The sequence below is a fragment of the Notolepis coatsorum genome, assembly GCF_963971535.1.
Source record: "Notolepis coatsorum genome assembly, chromosome: 1".
NCBI lineage: Eukaryota > Metazoa > Chordata > Actinopteri > Aulopiformes > Paralepididae > Notolepis > Notolepis coatsorum.
Window position 1 is genome coordinate 95,904,065 of NC_140165.1, and position 22,123 is coordinate 95,926,187.

Genomic DNA, 22,123 nt, shown 5'->3' on the forward strand with positions numbered 1-22,123 from the left:
ACCGACAAGACATGTCTGTACTAGCCCCGGCCCTGCCCAGGGATACGGCGACAGAAATGAGAGTGGCACTATTTGTTCACCGTGCATATAAATATAGGCGCAAGTGAATATAGAGGCACTTAGTCAGAAACTTAGTAACCAACGTGAAGCCTCACCCACGATACGACGTGCGGTGAAGTATGGCCTGTTTGGCCCCAGAATAGCACTGAGAATTAATAACTGAATTGTCAGAGTTTGGCACTGTACCGTCGAGTGCGACGTATTTCTATTAAGTTAATAATAGTCTATTGTGTATGGTGCATCGTGCGGTTAGAGTTCTAAAGTGACCAGCATCTCCAACGCTTCCTCGTGTTAGCTAGATTCTTATCCAGGCTGGGCCGACCACATGGCGCTTTCATCCGAGGAGATCTAGGCGAGGACCGAATGGACATGTACACTGGATTACCTACCCGACGTCTGCATAGCCCTGTGCGGCTGGAATATATATTTGCTTTGGTACTGTGATTTGTGGAGCGGATAATCGCCGACGCCTGTGAGTGTTGGATTTACCCCCGAGAGGAGTCAAGGTCGAGTCGGCGCTCAGAGAGCCTGAGGCCGCCTAGCTTTCTTCACTGTGGAGCTACAGCCTACAAGAGAACCAAGCTGTATTCGTCTGCGGATCAAGAGTCTATCGCACTGTCTTCTGTACTCGAAGTCTCCCTAGATATCGTTGACCAGACGTTCTACTACCGACAGCTCTCCTACCCCCCCTGCCGGCTTACAACCGAGAGGACCCCTTCCAGTATATCCCGCTATATCATTAAGTGTACCATAGATATAATTCCCTAAGAGCCAGGTTGTATACTTGCCTCCTGCGTAACCAGAGAATGGACATTCAGTGTTGATTTGCCTACGAATACTCATTTGCCTTACAAGTGCAATCAAATGTAATATAAGTATCATATGTACCTTTTGCTCCATTAAATACTTGATTAATACCTTTGACTGGAACCGATTTCATTGTGGGAAGTGTTCATCATATTCATATATTGTGTACTGTATGGCCAGTAGTTAAAGTACATAAAGCGGTAGTGGTTTAATGATACCATACTTATCAATACAGTCAGGGAATTGTACCCCTCAGTTACACACGCCATATCCGGATCGCATGAGTAATTATGGGGCCAAATTTCCGTTCACAGTGCTTGATTGGTAGTTTAGTGTATGCTATGTCCTTCAGTCTATGTGGGGCTACTATGTTTTCTTCTAATTTTCTCCAGGATACTAATGCTTGGGGATCAAACCATGTTGTCAATGGTCTTAATGTGTACGCCTTAAAATAGTGGAAAAAATCTGGAAATGCCATGCCACCGTCTGCTTTATTTCTCTGTGCGGTGGATCTTTTTATACGTGGTGGTTTGTTATTCCAAATAAATTTGTATGTGGAGGAGTGTAATCTTTTCCAGTAACCCTCTGGAGGGGGTAACAGTAGCATTGAACTGAAGAAGTTGATTCTAGGTAGTACATCCATCTTAACTATTGATATCCGTGCCTGTACTGAGTTTTTAAGTTTTGCCCACCTATCAAAGTCGTCTTTGATTTTGTTTTGGATTTTTGTGTAATTGTGCTTCACCGTTTGTCTTATGGTGGGGAATATTTCCACTCCCAAGCATCTAAAATGTTTTACCATAGGTATCTCTCCTGGGAGGGTTATATCTTTTTTTGCAGGGGTGTTAAGTGGAAGGAAAGCCGACTTCGGCCAATTTATCTTAAATCCCGATAAATCACCAAAGTTCTCAATCAACTTGAGCAGATGAGGCAATGTGGTGTTGGGGTTTTGCATGAACAATATTACGTCGTCCGCATATAAACTAATTTTATTGATTACGATTGGTTCTATGGATTGGGATTGTCTTATATATTGTGCTAAAGGCTCTAATGATAGATCGAATAGTCCGGGACTAAGAGGGCAACCCTGTCTGGCTGAGCGTGATACCGGAAAGATTTTGGAGATGATTGTACCTGTTGTAATCATGGCCGATGGGTCTTTGTATAATACTTTAATCATATCAATGAATCCTTTTCCTAACCCCATCCTTTCTAATACTGCCCATAGATACGACCATTCCAGCCTGTCAAAGGCTTTCATAGCATCCAGGGACAGCATCGCCTTAGGTATGGTGTCGTCCTTGTCGGCATCTAGTACGTGCAGTATTCATCTTATGTTATCAGTGATCAGGCGGCCTCTTATGAAGCCAGTTTGGTCCGGATGAACTAAAGACGTCATATGCTTTTGTAATCTGATGGCTAATACCTTAGAGTACAGTTTGATATCGGTTCCGAGGAGGCTTAAAGGTCTATAACTACCGCACTCGTTGGGGTCTTTGTCTTTTTTAAGGAGGACTGTTATGAGTGCAATATTGTCATTCTTATGGAAGTTCCCCTCCTTGACTGAGTATAAGATCATATTTAGTAATAAGGGTTCCAATTATGTCCCAACAAGAAAGGTACATTTCTGGTGGGATACCGTCTCTACCAGGAGCCTTACCACTTTGCATTTCGGATATGGCCTTCTTGAGTTCCTCTAGTGTGATCGGTGTTTCTAACTGTTTAGCGTCATCCTCTGAAAGTTTAGGGAGAATAATTTGATTAAGATATGTGTCCATTTTGTTTTGATCGAAGGTCGTTTCTGATTTATATAAGTCGGAGTAGAATTCTTTGAATGTATCGTTTATTTTTTCAGGGTCTGTTTCAAGTACTTGTTGTGCTCTAATGGTAGTTCTATCTGCAAATGTTGCATTAATTCTTAATCGCATGGCTAATAGGTGACTAGGTTTAGAACCTTGGGAGTACTGCTGTTGTCTTGTGCTGCGTATTTGTATTTCCGATTGTTGTCTGTATATGGCATTGATCTCTATTTTTAGTACGTTAACTTGATTTTCTAGTCGAGTTGAGTTGTTGTATTTTAAAGAATTAAATAACGTTGAGTAAAGCGTTTCCAGCCAGTTTTGTGCATTGATTCTTGCGCATTTTGAAGGAAAAGCTATCAGTGAAATCTTTGATCATTCCCTTTACCGACATCCATATTATTCTGGGGTCTTGCACCGAGTTTGCATTCTCCCGTAGGAATACTATAAGAGCTTCTTTGAGTTGTGTAATGAATTCCTTGTTATTAAGCAGCATCGAGTTAAATCGCCATCTTGGGGCTCGGGAAGATAGTATACCAAATGTTCCTTTTAGGAGTAAATAACAGTGATCTGATAGTGCGTTGGGTATCATTTCCACTTCATAATTATCAAATAGTCTCGGGGATGCAAAGACATAATCTATTCTGGATAATGTGTTATGTCTCGCAGATCGACAAGAGTACTTTCGGGTCGTGGGATTAAGTGATCGCCATAAGTCATTTACACCTGCAATCTTCGACCAATCCTTTAATGCATTAGATGAATTCTTTTGTTCGCTGGAAAAGGCGAGGTAAGATTTGTCCATCCTTGGATTCCAAATGGCATTAAAATCCGCACCTATTATAAATGAGTAATCGGGAATGTCTAAATCCTCTTCGTACAAATTTGGGGCGTATACCGCTACCAACGCTATTTTCCTGTTCTTGTGTACAATCTTAGCTATAGTTATCCGACCTTCTACATCAGACCATACTCCCTTTAATTCAATATTCAACTTACGTTTAACGACTATGGCTACACCCCGAGTTCTCGTACCAATAGAAGAGTGACTAATATTATGATATGTGTTGTCCGCTAACTTATCTATGTCTTTCTCTAGAATGTGCGTTTTGCTTAGCAGAGCAATGTCCACCTGTTCTTTTTTCATCAGTGTGAGCACGCTTTTGCGTTTGAGTTGGTTATTTATTCCCCCGGTGTTCCAGATCATTATATTCAAACTAGCCATAATCTATACATGTTGTAGTGTAGTTTTTGGTAATGCTTCTGGAGTGCGAGGCAATAATAGATATACATCCAACTAGTGAGGTCCCGTTGAGAGCCGAGCTTAAAAACATACATATATACAAATAAAAATCCCCTTCCCTCCCCTCCCACCGAGAGTCGTACAGGATTGTGTTCCATGAACACAACCTTTGCGTATGACTCCCTCCCTTAAACCACCGGATATCCCAGAATGATCCAATTATCCTTAACATTCCTATGTATACCATAGGATCTAACACTCTAAATTCTACCATAAGTAGAATGTCAACTGTGGCTTGGCCACTTTCCCGTTAAATTAAAATTAAAATAAGATAAAACTAAAAATAAAGACCAAAAATAAGCTTCAATTATCATGCCCTAATCACTTACATTTTATATGAACTTGTGTAATTTATAATAACCCATGAATAATATGGAGGTATTGAACTGAAAAGAGAACCTCAATAAATCAGAGAAAACAGAAGAAAAAAAACAAGTAAAAGGAAGAGAACATTAACTTAGATCTTAAAAGAGCTTTGCTATGCTTAAACATCTAAAGTATAAATTGGAGAAGTAGTGGAAATATTTCCAATTAATAAAAAGCGGTTTTTAAATACGTATATGCAGCATTTCCCCTGGCCAGGGGTGGGCGATGATCCGTTGTGAAGAATGTTATTCCAGCCGGCCGCTGCTGTGATGGTTCTGTGGTTCTGCAGCTAGATGCTGTTGGTTATTCCCCCGAAGGGCTTCTGGTAGTATGTCTGGCCACGTATTGCTGTTATTCCAGAATGTTCCCTATATTAAAGAATGTTTTAGATGTTCTAGATTATTCCAATATGTCGTTTTTACAGTGTTCGAATGTTCCAGTATGTTCTGGAGTGTTGTTAGAATTCCATACTCTTAAAATAAGGATTGCTTCAACGCCATGTTCATCTTCTCTGTATCGTTCCAATTTTGAATCCAATATGTCCGCAATAATAGAAGCCCAACGGGGAAAACATTCAATAACTCTGAGCTCGTAGGTCTCTCTGTCCCAAATCATCGGTTCATTAAAGTTTATACTATATGGTGTCCATGCATAACAGAGATTAAAAGGCCATTTATACACTATCCTGCGTGTTGTGCTGCCATGTATTTGGCTGCATCTTCAGGCGAGTTGAGGAAAACCCTTGCTCCTTGTTTATCGACGATGCGAAGTATTGCAGGGTATATTAATAGGGGTCTGTATTTCTCCAGATAGAGTTGAGACATCACCGTCTTGAACTTGGCTCGCAGGTCCACTACCTCACGACAATAATCTTCAAAACAGTGTATTGATATATCCTTGTATTTCAGATTGCCTTTCATCCTACGAGTTTCACGAATAATAATTTCTTTTATTCTGACTTGGCGCAGGGTAACCAATATCACTCTGGGTCTAACGTTATTGTCACTGGATCGGGTCCCCAATCTGTAGCACTGCTCCACCTCGGGTACTTTAGGAAGGATCGCTGGTCCCAAGATTTTCTGTAATTCTGTCGCAAACTCTTCAGGGTGTGCGCAGCTCACCGACTCGTCCAGACCGACTATACGAATATTCAGCTTGCGTCTTTGATATTCCATCTCGAATATTTTGGCTTTCTGTTCTTCAATGATTCGCTTAAGCTCCATCGTTATATCGTTGAGCTCCGTATTGAGTTCTTTGTAGTTTCCCTTCATCTCAGCAGTTAGGTTAACGTTGATATCATCTACGTCTTTGTAGATCCGAACGAAATTTTGTTGGTGGACTTCCATACCTGTTTCCAGTGCCGCGGTGCGCTTAATATGTGTCTCGGCGTCCACTCTTAGCGCTTCTATTTTGCATTCGATAGATTCTTTGATATCATCTACTTTTTGGGTTATTGTCTTCTCCATTTTTTTCATTTCATTTTTCATTTCCCGGATGATATATTCGGTGTCTGCGGAGGTATTTGTATGGGTTGAACTTGAAGGGGCCACTATCACGTCTATATTCTCTGCTATTTTCCGCACGTATCCTGCTTCCTTAGGCGGGTCCTCTGCGACTGGTTTTGCACTCGTTTTGCCTCTCTTAGGTGACATCTCGATTATTTTGGTCAATATAGTTAGTTGATAATCTCAGTTGATATATGCGTCAAGTTTTAAACGCATTGATGGTTTATAAATATGTTTTTAAAACGAAAAAAAAATAACGGGTGAGCAGCTGTGTCACATGCGACTTACTCCATTCTAACGTTAAACCGGACTTTTATAGAACATTCTGGGGAAATTGATTTATGACACAATGTAATTTCAGGTGGAAGAGGTTGAACACGGCGCACACCAGTCGTCTGTCCGACTTATGACTGGTCTTCAGTGCTCCTAAACCCTGCTCTTAGTTAAGACCGAATCAAGGAGAAGGGACCGTTGGTGAATCCCAAAATCGCCACGAAAATGCCTTAAGTGGAGCTAGGACAACATTTTGTCTGATCTTTTGTCTTAAGTCCGTTGGTGAATGAGACCCAAAGTCCGCAAAAGTGATCGACGTAAACTTGTGTGTGTGTGTGTGTATTGTTGTGTGTATATTTGTGAGCATTTGTATGTGTGCTGCTACACTCTTACATAATAGAGCTCCGTCCAACTTCTCCTCTCTTCAGGAACAGGTATGCATTTCGCACGGAACCTTCCACAGAAGTCCCCCTCACCCTCCGACCACAAAAGATCGGTGTCTTCGTGGACTATGAGAAAGGACAGGTGCGGTATGGGAAATGTTGTTTGGATGCAGTATATACTATGGAACTGTATAGTTATTTTGATTATGTGAAACAAATCAAATCAAATGTATTTGTAAATAATAATAATAATAATAATATAATAACCTTTCATACAGAAACTGCAGCTCAAAGTGCTTCACAACAGGGAAAAAAGACTAAAATGAGCACATAAAGTGCAGACATATAAAATCACAGTTTTTCACATTAAGATCTAACATCCCAACAGGCCACCTTGTTTATAGTTTGATTCAGTTTTAAATAGACAATAATCAAAAGAGTAAGATAAAATAGACAGAGTAAAATAATGCACATAAAGTGCAGACATATAAAATCAGTTTTTTACAGTGCAATAAAATTGTTCTAGATTACGGTTTAACAGTTTAAAGTCGTCTTTACCTTCTCTGTTTGTTATCTACAGTTTAAAACTTGACAGTCTTCCCTCCTGTTTGATACCCACTTACTTTGACCCTTCAAACCTCCCACTCAGGGCAAACCTCCCTCTGAGGGCGCAGTTCTAGGCCTGGGTCCTACACAGTTTAATACCTGACAGTTTTGAACCTGTAATAAAAGGTAATAGACTGAGTAAAATAGTACAGTGTAATAAAATAGTAGAATAGAGTACATAGTCAAATTATGCAATAGTGCAGTGCAATACAAAGTAAAGGAAAATGATGCAAAGTGCAGTGCAATAAAATAGAATCGACAGAGTAAAGTAGTGCTACCGTACAATCAACAGTGGAAAGCCTGAAATCACAAGTTAATGTCCCCATGGGCCGGACAAGTCTTGTTTAAACAAGTCAAGAAGAAACATCACAATAAATCAAGAATAAAAAAATCACCATGAAATCCAAAATAAATGTAAAATAAATAAATGCAACACTCCCAGACATACCCCAGTGAAGGTAAGGAAAAACTCACAAAAAACCTAGCAATAGGAAAAAAGCACCACAGGCAATGTGGAGGAGAGACACCTTAGAAGGGCCGTTCACAGAATGCACAGACTGGAGGGTATTCCGTGATAACACAGCCAATATTAACGAATACACTGAAACGGTGCTTGACTTTGTCTGTACTCTGGTAGAAGAAACAATCCCCTCTACCACAATTAGAATCTACCCAAATCAAAAGCCTGGGTAGATAAATCCGTCCGTGAAGCTCTGAAAGTGCGCACATCAGCCTACAACACCGGGCTGGTGACAGGCAACATGGAAGAACACAAGACGGCAAGATACAACGTCAGGAGAGCAGTAATAGAGGCAAAACGGCGTTACAGGGATAAAGTTGAACTTCAGTTTGAACAGGCTGACTCTAGAGGCATGTGGCAGGGCCTCAGAACAATGACAGATTACAAAGGCACCTCCCTCAAACTGAACAGTGACATCTCCTTAGCAAATGATCTCAATTCCTTCTATGCGAGGTTTGAGGCTGTGAATAACAACACCAGCCTACAAACCACGGCAATGGGGGGGGGGGGGGTCTGCTGATGGAGACTCAGTGTTCAGGGTAACAGAGCATGAGGTGAGACGGATCTTTAAAAAAGTGAATATCAGGAAGGCAGCAGGACCGGACGGCATCCCCGGCCGCGTCCTAAAAGTCTGTGCCGACCAACTGGCCCCGGTATTCACTGACATCTTCAACCTGTCCTTGGAACAGGCTGTCATCCCCACCTGTCTGAAGAAGTCCACCATCATCCCTGTACCCAAAAAATCTATGCCCGCTTGCCTCAACGACTACCGCCCTGTAGCCCTCACCTCCATAGCCATGAAGTGCTTTGAGAAGCTAGTGAAGGGCTACATCTGTTCCTCCCTCCCCATCAACCTGGACCCCCTGCAATTTGCATATCGCCCCAACAGGTCCACGGAGGACGCCATAGCCCATGTGCTGCACACAGCAGCATCACACCTGGACAAGAGGCAGGGGAACTATGTGAGAATGCTGTTCATCGACTACAGCTCAGCATTCAATACACATAGTCCCCTCCAAACTCATAGCCAAGCTCAGGGACCTGGGCTTGAACTATGACCTCTGCCAGTGGGTCTTGGACTTCCTGACGGGCAGACCCCAGGTGGTAAGAGCAGGCAACTGCACCTCCTCATCCATCACGCTCAACATAGGGGCCCCCCAGGGCTGTGTTCTGAGCCCCCTCCTCTACTCCCTGTACACACATGACTGCGTGGCACAGCGGAACAACAACACAATCATCAAATTTGCTGATGACACAGTAGTGGTGGGCCTGATCTCTGCCAACGACGAGAGGGCCTACCTGGAAGAGGTAGAGAATCTGTCACAGTGGTGTCAGGAGAACTGCCTCTCCCTGAACGTCAGCAAAACAAAAGAGATGATTGTGGACTTCAGGAGGTCGGGGGTCAAGGACTACAGCCCCCTCAGCATCGACGGGGCACCGGTTGAGAGAGTGAACAGTTTCAAGTACCTCGGAGCCCACATATCCGAGGACTTGACATGGACCACACACATTGACAGTGTTGTGAAGAAGGCACGACAACGCCTCTACTTCCTCAGGCGCCTAAGGAAGTTCCAAGTCAGTCAGAAGATCCTTAGGAACTTCTACTCATGTACAATAGAGAGCATCCTGACTGGCAACATCACCTCCTGGTTTGGGAATAGCACTGCACAAGACCGTAGCAGACTACAAAGAGTGACACGTTCAGCCGAACGCACAATTGGAGGGGGGCGTCCCACCCTCCAGAACATTTACAACAAGCGGTGCAGGGGGAAGGCTAAGAGAATTATTAAGGACTCGAGCCACCCGAACAACTGCCTCTTTGAACTGCTGCGGTCAGGCAAGCGATACCGGAGTCTTAAGGCGAGCACAGAAAGACTCAGAAGAAGCTTCTATCCCCAGGCCATCAGGCTGCTAAACGAACAATAAACACTATGCAACAACCATCAAATGCACACAGCACACACACCCACACTTAAACAAACAACACACTGCAGCACCCACTCTCCACACTTTAGATCACACAAACACACTTTATATTTATTGATAAAGGATTTGCACTACAACTCGTACACCTACTGTAAATTGTACCTAAATTGCACCTCATCCCATTTCTGCCTTGCACTATATAGTATTGTATATTAGTACACTGCATAGTATTGTATATTATATGGTAACTCAGTTACGTCTATTCTGCATCGAACATTGTACATATGTCTATACTGAACACTGTGACCTAATTTTTTTTACTTCTAATTTACATACTATACTATGTTATTTTATTTCATACTTATCTTGTCTTGCACAGTCTCTGGAGCGTAACAGTAAGAAGCATTTTGTATAAAAGTATTCTGTACTTCTGTATGACAACTATATTAAAGAAACTTGAACTTGAAACTTCAAGGTGGGATCCCCTTGAATCATGGTTGGGGTTTAGCATGATATGACAAGGATGGGAAGCAGCCTCAACGTTGGAGCAGAAGCCATTTTCAAATGTGTCTACGACAACACTAACCTATCCTGTCTTATTATTCTAAGTTAGGATCAGGAAGTACTTACTCTTCAAAATTTAACCATTTTCTCACTCACTATCTATCTATCTATCTATCTATCTATCTATCTATCTATCTATCTATCTATAATTTCCACAGGTGTCCTTCTACAATGTGGATGCCAAGCGCCATATCTACACGTTCTCCGACACCTTTAGAGAGAACATCTATCCTTTCTTCAGCCCCTGTACGAATAAGACTGGGAAGAACGACGGACCTCTTGTCATCACACCACTTCATATGATAGAATGATGGAGCTATCTACACCACTTCATATGATAGAATGATGGAGCTACCTACACCACTTCATTATGATAGAATGATGGAGCTATCTACACCACTTTATATGATAGAATGATGGAGCTATATACACACCACTTGTCCACTTCATATGATAGGCTATTGAAGTATCATTTGATGAGAGTAGGCGCTGGTTTCAAGAGGAATTCAGACTGGAGATGGTTTTCAGAGGCAATGGCTCAGTTGGTGAAGAAAGTGATTTAATGCAGCATACAAGCATGGTTTCCACAGCACAGTAACAAGACGTCCATCCATGACCCAGCCTCGGCTAGACTGAGTCCCTTACAATGGTCAAACAGGGTTTTTATCTAAATTGTTGACCCCTCTTCTCATCAAAAATGAGCTGCTCCAAATCACACGTATTACAAAGGTTTCTTTGATAAACAGGTTTTTAACAACAATGCTCTTGTGATCAGGGGTGGGTCAGGGCCCCACCCTGGGTTTCTGTCTGTGTGTGTGTGTGTGTGTGTGTGTGTGTGTATGTGTGTGTGTGTGTGTGTGTGTGTGTGTGTGTGTGTGTGTGTGTGTGTGTGTGTAGTTCGTTCATCAGGTATACAACAAAACGTAAGGTTATGTATATAACCAAGTTCTGTGAGTTATGGTGCGCTCAGCACCAGTTGCATATATCTCGCTTCAGCATATATACACTGAATAAATTTCAAAAATGTACCTTTAAATGCCAGCATTCATCTGGCCACACCCCCATCCGCTTACCTATATAAGCAGGGGTGGTGCCACACACTCATCTCCTTCCCAACAAATTTCACCACAATGAAAAATCAAGGGCCGCAGCGGCGTCCTGGTGCTGAGCGCACCATAACTCACAGAACTTGGTTATATACATAACCTTACGTTCTGTTTCGTTATGGCTTCGCTCAGCACCAGTTGCATAACAGGAGCTGAGTGAGAGCCATAGCCCGACAAATACACCCCGCTGAGGCCCCCCACAACCATCAGATCAGGGAGGACCGAGCCCCCCCGACCCCCCCTAATGGAGGGCACCCCCCCTATTGGGGGCTTCATGGGAGGGCGACGGACCCGACCGTGCGAAGAGGCACTCAAGCAACTCAACGCACAGGGTGAGCAGACCGTGGCTTGACCCCACGACTACACACACGCACAACCCGCATGCCACCCGGGAACGAACGGAGGGAACAACCTCGTTACTGCCCCCAGAATCACGGGGTCAAGGGTAAACCCAACCCCGTGGCAAGGCCGTAGCAGCGGAGCGCGAAGGAAGACCCAGACCCACCAAAGGGACTGGACCCCCCTGGAACAGGGGCCCGGAGAAGTCCATTATGCCAGCATCAAGACCCCACCAGGTGGGCACTTAGTGACCCCGCCCCCCACATCGCCAGCGTATTCGGACAAAGGCCCCTCAGCCGAGCGGGCCCTGTCCCCCCAATAGTACACCGCCTGGCACACTGACCCTGCAGAACAGGCAGTCAGCATGGCCATAAGCACACAAAAAAGGTTAACCAACGGAAGCAGGCAGCGCACCGGGGAAAAACCAGGCAACAGGCTGTTAACCCTAGCCTGGAGACTGCGGACGAGACAGGTGCCAGAGGGGACAGCTGAACACAGCCGCCCCGGCGGAAGGGGCGTAAGCTGGCGGTGTTGCATGACCAAGCCTCCATTTAAAAAAAACCCACCCAGAGGGGTTGAGGCAGAGAAGGCTGACACGATTGGCAGACGTCATGAACGTGCAGGGGCACCCTCAACCGGTGAACCCGGGAGTTGATACTGCTCCAACACACCAGGGAATCAACCACCTTGGTGTTACTCAATGCGGTGGTTGTTCCTATAACCCCTCAAGAAAAAACTCCAAAACACACCTGCGGGTATACACCGGCTATACCGCAGTACAAGTGTTTCAGTTTTTCAAAAAAGGGTTAACCCAGGCCTACGGGTCGACGAAACATTACTTCGGACCGGGCCCAGCGATACGGGAAGCACAGGGTCACCAGAGGAGGTCAAAGACCACCCCAACGGGCCCCTCTTCGCCATGCGTGAGAGAGGAGCGAAAAATAATGGAGAACCAGCCCCAAGCACACCGTACTTGGTATTCCCAGGCAGTCTCCCAACCAAGTACTAACCAGGACCAACCTGTGTAGCGGCCGAGATCTGACGAGATCGAGCGTGTACAGGTTGGCATGGCCGTAAGTCATTACGACAGTGCCGAGTAAAAAACGTACCCAACCAGGGTCTCCATAGTGCTTAACCCTGTGACACCCGGACCGACCTGGCATTTTTCCCCCTGAAAAAAGCCCAAGTCCCTCAGGGTACCAGAACAGCAGATCTGCATCCCCGGCGGACAACGGGTTCAACTGATCCGGACCAGCGTGACCAGAACCAGTCTCGTGCCCTAACCACGCCGGCATGCCTACTCGAGGAGAAGGGGCAGATATGCGTGTTGATCTTAAACATGAAAAGAAGGCGCCACCCAGACGTTCGGGCGAACCGCGCCCGGTGGCCCACCCCCAGGGCGTGAGACCCCTCTACATATGTTCAGATCCATTCCGTCATCATCCCCCAGATATGAACGAGAATCCGTCGATAACCAAAACCAGGTCGTCGGATTTGGTCGTCGGAAGAGGAAAAACCTCCATCCCAGTTGCTTTATAAAAACGCCGTTTTAACCTCAAGCAACCAAGGCGTGCCAGTCAGTCGCCTGTTTACAGAACACCCCGAGCTAGCACTATACGTGCGTCGGGACACACCCCCATCAATGAACAGGCTATTTAGACCTGTCATTGAATCCCCAAGGCGCCCAGGGGAACGACAAGAGGGGTGCGATGCTTCCTAACTCCAACCCTTTTTAAAAGAAAAGAAGGAAGCACCAACAGTATGTATCCCAGTCTACACAGCCGGGGGTAAAAATTGGTCACATTTTTACATCCCACCACCCTCCCATAGGAAGGAGACAGGAATCCCCAGAGAGACTTCCCACGTGAGCTGTACAGATTGAAAAGAATATATTGCACGTTGAGCCATGTAAAAAATTGGTTTTAGGGCTCTCCGGGGAGGAGGCACTGAACCCATACACACTCAATAATCGAATTGAATCGAATACATACACAATAGAGTAGGACTCCTTCTAGAGGGTCCACTCACCTTGACAATCTGAGGAGGAGGCTCTGTACTCTGAAGGAGGCTCCCTCCTCACGGAAGGAGTCCCAACTCACAGAAGGCCCGAATAGGAGCTTGGTGAGGAGGAGCCCTGACCACCCCCCGAAACAGATCCATCACATGGACCTGAACAGCACACGGAAGTCCTACCAACAGAGACGCGCACGGTGACGTACTCTATGGCGGGGGAATTTCTGCGGTGCACACGCCCAATATTCCAGGCCGTGGGACCAAGAAACTCCCTCCCTCCCCCCCCCCCCCCTCACCCTGTAACGTGCCCAACCGCAACATGACAGGAACCTTGAAGGACAGGTGGGTTTACCCCTGACCAACAGAAAAAAGGGGGAGGAAAGGTTACCAGTTCACCCCTTTACGACCCCACACCCATGATACGATGTAATGACAAAAAGAGAGTATGACACAGTCATAGTCAGCTCCATGAAGCGTCTGACAGCTTCACACAGCGCATGAGCTAACCTGCTATCTGATTTTTACTAAGGAAAAAACACAGAATAGAGAGGGCTCTCCAAGAGCCCCGGTACCAAACTTACACATGTGCTTTTGTGGCCAGTCCAACCCCGTTGTAGGTCACATGACACACACAACTCATCATCACCTACAAAAAATGGCAAAAAACACTCGACAGAGGAACGCCGTTTTTTCATAATGAGAGAATACATAATTCTCGATTAGTATCGGCCACAGGCCTTGCTAAGCACACACGAAAGCGACCAAACAATCTTTTCTTTTAGGAAAATAAAGTTTCTCCAGCAGTTTTAGCACAACCTCAGCAATCAAGCTAAGGGTTACATCGCATCCCTACCACACAGTGACACAATGTAGTGCAACAACATGTCTGATAGGAGGATGAAGAAGTCCCCAAGGAACCGGGGGGAAACACAATCCTCCTACTTTACCCTTAATACGGCCAGTTAAAAGAGGAAAACCTGTTAATATGTGAACACACTGTTCATTGTCATTACAGGCTGAGAAAAGAATCATTCTTTACTCATTTGTCACTAAGCATAGCTTTATAGGTTAGTTAACCCCCTTAGTTGTGAGTACACGGTACATATAAACACACATGATGTTTCTCAACACAACAAACCAGATCATTTTCACATCTGTAACAACAACCCGATTTGCATGGAGAAGCTAAATACCAGTGACAAGACAATTCACACATAACTCGCGTCGTATCCTAAATGTAGTGCAGCAACACTCGTTTTGGAAAACATCGTTATTTACAAAACATTTAGAAGGGAAAGCCAGAAGAAGTGTACAAGGTCTGGCCAAACCTTGCCTACCCGGAGCGTAGATCAACGAAGTGGAGTCTCAAGGCACCGTAGTAAACACAGCTGTTCTGTGTTGCCGACCCGGCCAGCGTCGCCGCTCCAACCCGTCGCTACGGTCCCCTTTGTTGACGCAGGCCTCGCCGTCCTGGCCCAGGGCAGGTTCGACGAACATCCTCTGTCAAAGATGACGTCGTAGTCAAGAGTGTTTAAAACATGTTATAATCAAAGCACGTTCAACAGAGTAGCATTAAGCTAACGGCCGCTCCAACCGTCGGTCGCTACCGCCCCTGCCCGCGAGACGCCGAGCGAACGGCGCACGCGACCAGAGGGGAGCTTCGAATCCCACCCCGCCTCTCCCCGTGAGGGAGAGGGGAGTTGGGAACCGCGGCGGCGCGCGAGGAGCCACCCCGCGCTGGGCCTCGGCCGATAGCAGCAAGCTAACGTTTCCTAGCCTAGCCAGGTAGGCCACCTACTCACCTAGTGATCACAGCAGGCTAGCGCCGCAGCTAACAGCTGACTGGCTAACAGTAGGCCACCACTAGCACGTAAGCTAAGCAGCGATAGCAGCAAGCTAACGTTTCCTAGCCTAACCTAGATAGGCCACCTAGTGATCACAGCAGGCTAGCGCCGCAGCTAACAGCACGTAAGCTAAGCAGCTATCACCTGAACTTGTACACAATGATATAACACTCACCCAGACAGGCCGCCGTTCTGAAACCCTCCTCACTTTTTAAGAGAAAAGAGAAACAAGATGTTAACACAGTTTTACAACAGTGATTTTACCAACACCCGACGGAGCCAGCACAATACCCAACTGGCCTGTGTAGCTGACTTTGAACACAGATCTTCCACTAATGAACATCTATGCCCATATCTCCTCGTGAGGGAATACTCTCATTTGGATATGAAAGATGGGGCCTAACACGGTGACAGAGAGACATCCACTCGTCCAGAAAACACAGGGATCACCAGTGTTAATGGTCGTGGCCCACTAGTTAAACTATAATGGGCTTCAGATCAAGGTCTTCCGCTGCTGCCTAAGAGGCTGAACAAAAGACCTTAATCTGGGGCCGGTGTTCGTAAACATTGTCAGTTAGCCCCCATAGCACTAACAGACAAGTGGAGCCGCAAGCAAACAGTACTCACCCAACCTGAAACCCACCGCTTCTCACAACAGCGGCGCGTCCTACAGTTCAGCTGTGTCCTGAAAGGTTTCACCCCAACCAACACAGCAAGGAACTGCAGTTGAGAGGCATGCAGCGGCGTGCTCCCAATACGAAAACCGGTGGAGGATTTTAGAATGATCACCATCTTCCAGACACTCCAGTGACGAAGACAATATCGCCGTATTTTCTCGAAAATAGTGAGAGAGAAAATAAAGATATGATGTCAACGTATCTCCTTGTTCTTCCTCTCCTCGTAAACATTGCTCTTCCAGCCAATATTTTTCTCCACGTCAAGTGGGCATATGAGCAACACGTTGCTTGTGATGAAATTTGAGAAGGAGATGAGTGTGTGGCACCACCCCTGCTTATATAGGTAAGCGGATGGGGGTGTGGCCAGATGAATGCTGGCATTTAAAGGTACATTTTTGAAATTTATTCAGTGTATATATGCTGAAGCGAGATATATGCAACTGGTGCTGAGTGAAGCCATAACGAAACAGAACTGGTTTCTGTGTGGGGGTGAGATAGTGTGTGGGTGTGTGATCAAGCCAACGGTCAAGCCAACTGTTGTCTGTTTTCAGCTTAGCCATTCTGAATAATGCTATGATAATGTTGAATAACCCATTAATCATAAATACACGATAATATCAATTCTATTGACCATATGAACATAAATTGTCACTTCATTCCTCTCTTGTGGATCAATAGGATCCACACAAGCAGAATTATTTATGTTTTAATCTCATATCCTAATTTGTATTTTTCCATATTGGTTACCGTTATTTTTAAGTTATTCCTATATTTAGCTTAACTAAATTAAACCATTAATATCTTTCAATGTATGTAACCTATCAATAGTAAGATAACATTTATATTCAGTTTTCCTAGACATTTTTTAAATTAAAATTAATATTAATCAGAAGAGTAATTTCTAAAATTCATAATAACAGAAATAATAATAATAATGCAATTTAAACAGAAGGAACTACCAATCAAGTTAATATTACTAAGAATAATATCGGGAAAGATAATAAAGAAAAGAAATAAAGAAAGAATGTTAACATTATTAATACAAGAAATAATAATACAAGAAATTAGTAAACGTCATAAAATTTAATTTGTAAAAATAAAAAATTGTGGTCGCTCTTTTGTCGTTGGTCTTATGGTCATCCGTTGTTCATTTTGTAGTGTTTGTAGTCCATCTGTCCATCTCCTCTCTTTAAGAGAAATATAGCATTGTTTTTCTCTTATATTGTTTTTCGTCATGCAAGGCAATCAAACATCGTCTCATGGCACACAAACGTCTTCCTCTCTTGGGGCAGGTGCCTCTGTCTGATGTCGCCTTAGTGATGCCTCCCCCTGATTCCTCCGTCTGGCCAGTGCGTTGGCCGGAGCTCTCAATCCGTGAGAGCTGGGCTTCCTCCCTGGTCCCTTGGTACCCGATGTGGCGATGTGGTACCCCATTGTTGGGCCCTGACTGGCGCTTTGGAATGTCAGTGGCGAGTATATACATTTTATAATTTTTTTTTTTATGAAATGTGAAATTTCTTAACAATTTTTTTTTTTTTTTTACCTCTCTTGTTTCTTGAGGGGTGAATCTTATCCCCCAATCAATCGGGATAGAGGCTTCCTTGATTTTTCATAAAGGCTCGCTGTATCTTTTGGGTCTAGTTGTCATTCTTTGTGGCCTATGGCCTCTCGATGTCTTTGCACCCTGACAGGTGTGTCGTCAGAATCCAATGTAGTGAAGCCCTCGTTTTCCGTCTGAGTCCTCCTCTCTTTCTCCCAACAGCTGTCGGTCAGGTGTCTCCTCTCTGCCATGCCCTCGATCTCCACCGTTGTTCTCCGCCGATGGTCTTTCTGGCTGAGGGCTGCTCTAAATGACAGCCTCTTTGCTGTCATCCGTCGTCTGGTGCAGTGTGCCACCCTGGGACCACCTCCTGCAGTGTGCCACCCTGGGACCACGTGGGCGATCGTGCCAATTGTTGCAGGATCACCAGGTCGTCTCGGCCCCCCAGAGTTTCTGATGCGATGTGGTATATAGCTCCACCTCTCTTGTCACTGGCTCCACCTCTCTTGATACGCTTTTGTCATCCCCTGTTGGCGTGTTGGGTCGTTGAACCTCTGTGCATGGTTGCCTGGGAGGATCGCCTTCTCTCTGCTCTGTGTAGTTTCCTTGTGGACACATAATTTGTAGAAACTCCTTGGCCATGTTAGTTGTTCCCTAATCTATCTACTCTCACTCTGTGTTCATAAAAACAATACTTAACTAACTATAGTACAGCTAATTTCATATTTTGATTCAACCTTGTCTGTGTGCTTTTTCTTAATTGGTTTTCCTTTCTTAAATATTCAGTTTTATAGTTTCACTTTTTATTCCAGATTGTTTCTGTTTCTCTCTCAGCCCTGTTTAACTATTTCTTTTGCTAATTAATCTATATTTTTAGTTATTTCTCCATCACTTTGAATCATTTTTCTGTTGTCCATTTGCTTATAGAATTTTCTGATTCAACGTTCTTATTTCCTACTTATTGTTTCTAAAATTATTTGTACACGTCTTCAACAATACATGGTTCATCTGTTAACACACTCATCCTGGACGCTGACTCTCACTGTAGTGTTATTTTATTCTGATTAGTGTATTCTAGTGTCTGTTTGATTACCTCAGCTCAGTTGCACAGACCTGGCCTATTACTAACTCTATGCTATTTTGAATTGTATACTATGTCTATTGTGCTTTTTATTTAAGTTAGTTTATATTTCCTAATTTTCTTTACCTTGTCTTAATTTTCTATTATTTCACTTTTTTTTGTACTTACCTCTCTTGTCCTGTGCACTCTTCCCAGCTCCGACCAGGCAAACGGGGTCCGCGACAAACATCATATTCACTTTGTTTTTATGTCAACTCTCACTGTATCATGTTTCTATTCTTACTTTATTTGTGCCCTACTCTTAAGTGGCCTTACTCTCTGTGTGTTGTGTATTTATTTTGTCTCTCCTGCCATTAAACATTTTCAGTCAATATGATTATAGTTTGCCAGTTTTGGGCTAACCTAATTGCAGGAAGGCTTTTTGCATTTTTCATCCCACAAGCTTTTTGAATTTTTATTCACTTTGTCTGGTGCATTATTAGTCCAGAGATATGAGTCTGGAGATGTCACTTATTCGGTGTTGATAGTGTCCTCAATGCCTATTGCAATTTCTGTGTTTCACTCTCTTCACCTCCCCTTCTCTGTGTTCACTCTTTCAGTGAGTCTTTGCTCACAGTGATTTTTACGGCTCCTGTAATCACGAATGTGCCTGCCTTAGGTTGCCGTGGGTTTCTCTCCGTGCAGTCTTACCCGTCTTTGGCTATAATGAATTAATCATTATCATTCTTCCATACCGGCCTGTTTTCAGCGTACCCGTTGGGACCGCGCCGCTTGTTGAGGGGAGGCATATTTGCGCGCTGCCATTGCTGAGTTAATGGCCTGTTTTGTCATTGTCCGAGTTGAGATTTCTCACCATTTTTCTTTTGCTCCAGAACTGTGATGCAGTCTCTAAGTAGGCTTCTCCTATTTCCTATTCAAATTACTGTTCAGATTGTTTTTCTGAGACTTCCTTTGTACTCGGCAGAAGAAGAAAAAATGTAACTCCTAATTTGTGTGTGGTGTATATGTATGTGTGTATGTATGCATGTTTTTATATTGCTTCTAATATAGTTATTGTCTCTCTTACACAAACCTTCAGTTAGGTGACCCTGTTGTTGCCTTTACTCGATGGACGTTTGTCACAGACTCCGTTCTCCCGGTGAGACGCTGTGAAGCAGAACAAGGCAAAAAGAGACATGTTTTACTATATATACAACTGTAATTTCAGAAACAATTTCTTCTAAATTGAGCATAAATGTTGTTCTTTTACCATTATTTTTATTGAGAGAATTTGTGATAGAAATATAAAGATACTGTTTTGTTTTCGTTGTCGTCTTCTTGTTCATATAGCATGCTGGTTCGTTCTGCACCTGGATTTCGTTCCCTATTTTCTAAACTAATCTAAGATACTTCTAGTCCACTGGCCACTTCCACCTGTATTTTCTCAGAAAAAGAACAAATTATTCACATGTTTTGGTTATTCATAACATTCCTAATATAGTCTCTCACTTTTTTTGCCCATGGAATTTTGTGTGCAATCTTGCATTGTCGCCGTAACTTTGGCAGGTTATAGGACCTTGTCCATTTCCCAATGTGGCTCCCCTTACCCTGTTTCAGAAACCATTCACTGGCCTCTTCAAGGTTAGAATGATTTAGCATAAATTATTTGGACCCATCTGCATTTCTTCTGTGTCTATTAGTCATCATAATTTTGACAGGTTGTAAGCATCCGGATTAATCAACCGTCCATTTTGATATCCTCTCTTTGACTCTGTCTAGTTCAGAGTCCACATGACCACAAAAGCCATTGCGGTGACAATTTTCCTCTCTCCCATCTGCGCAGCTTGGCCAGGCTGTACAGGTGGGAGACATCAAAATTGTCCACCATACCATTCTCTCTTACGTTTTCCTTACTGCCACAGCAAGAGTTGATCAGAAACACTGTAGCAAAAAGGAAAATCCATGATTGGTAGTTTGCACAACGGGCTACTACTTTACACAAGTATCTATATTTCCCTACTGGGAATATATGATTTGATCTTAATATTCAGTTGAAAAAAGAAAATGTCCGGGGTCTACACCTGGTTGACTTCAAGTCGATGTCACAACCACTTACCAACTTATCAACCCAACACACCTGAAAAGTGTACTTTTTTTTTTTTTTTTTTAAATACTATAATCCACTAAACAAATCAAGAACCAGCTTAATTAGCACAGTGGGATAAACAATCATACATTATAACATCAATAAAAACATTTTAAACTCCAATAACACATCAATAAAACATTTGAAACTCCAATACCCACTTCCACACCATTCATGTCATGTATACACTGCTGTTGCCAGACTTAAAAATATGAATATACAGTATTATATTACTTAAAAGAAAGCCAGAATTTCTTCTGTTATAATGTGAAATAAACATTTCCAATAATCTAAAATAATAAGCGTAAGGTATACAATGTTGCCAATGCATAGCAGTTATTTAACTATAAATTGACACATAGATAGTTTTTTTATGGTCCATCCTGCCACAAGTTCCTACTGTGAAAACATTATACTGACCTAAACTATTGTTTACTATATGCAAAACAATCTTTTTCTAAATGAATTATATTTCTGATGAGCACAGAAATCGGAATTTTGAGCATATTATCTTCATTGACATGCAATGTAAACCAAACATATCTACTTTACTAAAAACACATAATCAGCACAATATAATTGGTTAGTACAGTCACAAGTATATATTCAGCACAGCATTATTGAACACATCATAAACCATTTCATCTGACATATAGTTTTCCTTAAAGTAATTTTTCCTCTCTTCTGTCAAGCCAAACCGTCGCATAAGTAAGTGTTCACACCTCTAGGAGTAGTTATTGTCAATATATGTAAATTAGTTACCCTCTCAACTCAGTCGCCACTTGTGTGATTGTTTTCTATCTCTTCTGTATTATAATATTGCAATCAACACTTATGTGTCTATCTATCTATCTATTTACAATTCCATCTATTTGTAAGTTGCAATCTCTGTACAGTACTTATCTACTGTTTTAAACTGAATGCCATAATTTGATGTGGACTCACAACAGTCATCCAATAAACCATTTGGAGGATGTTTTTTCCTCATAGATTATGATAACTATGACAGTTTGGATATTGAATATAGTCAGATATACAAGTTAATTCGGTGAAGACTCGATTGGACTATCCGTTCATTTACAAGTGAGGATTATTTCACAATTTGGGTGGAATATTTTTCAAACCATAGCAGAGTCTGTGTCTGTCTCAACTGTCTCCTATCATTACAAGCTTAGTGAAACTAAATAGTTGCATTGATCAATTCACTTTGCTCCAGTACTAACAATTATATCTAAAATTAAAATAACACTAAATCAGTTACACAACAACATAATTGTCAAATAACA

General features: G+C 43.2%; 1 protein-coding gene across 3 annotated transcripts in view; it reads left to right on the top strand.

Annotated features, from left to right (window-relative positions):
- Positions 1-20,014, top strand: part of LOC311228132 (E3 ubiquitin-protein ligase TRIM21-like) — a 91,584-nt gene extending 71,570 nt beyond the window's left edge. Inside the window, exons 14-16 of one of the 3 annotated variants that reach the window (XM_084314045.1) lie at positions 6,542-6,638; positions 17,384-17,553; positions 17,854-20,014. In XM_084314045.1, coding sequence (XP_084170171.1) covers positions 6,542-6,638; positions 17,384-17,553; positions 17,854-17,929 — 343 coding nt within the window. In that variant the 3' untranslated portion in view covers positions 17,930-20,014. Of the gene's footprint in view, positions 1-6,541; positions 6,639-10,270; positions 10,943-17,383; positions 17,554-17,853 lie in introns of those variants that run through there. The other 2 variants (XM_084314047.1, XM_084314046.1) reach the window with 2 other exon arrangements.
- The last annotated feature ends 2,109 nt before the right edge of the window (positions 20,015-22,123 follow it).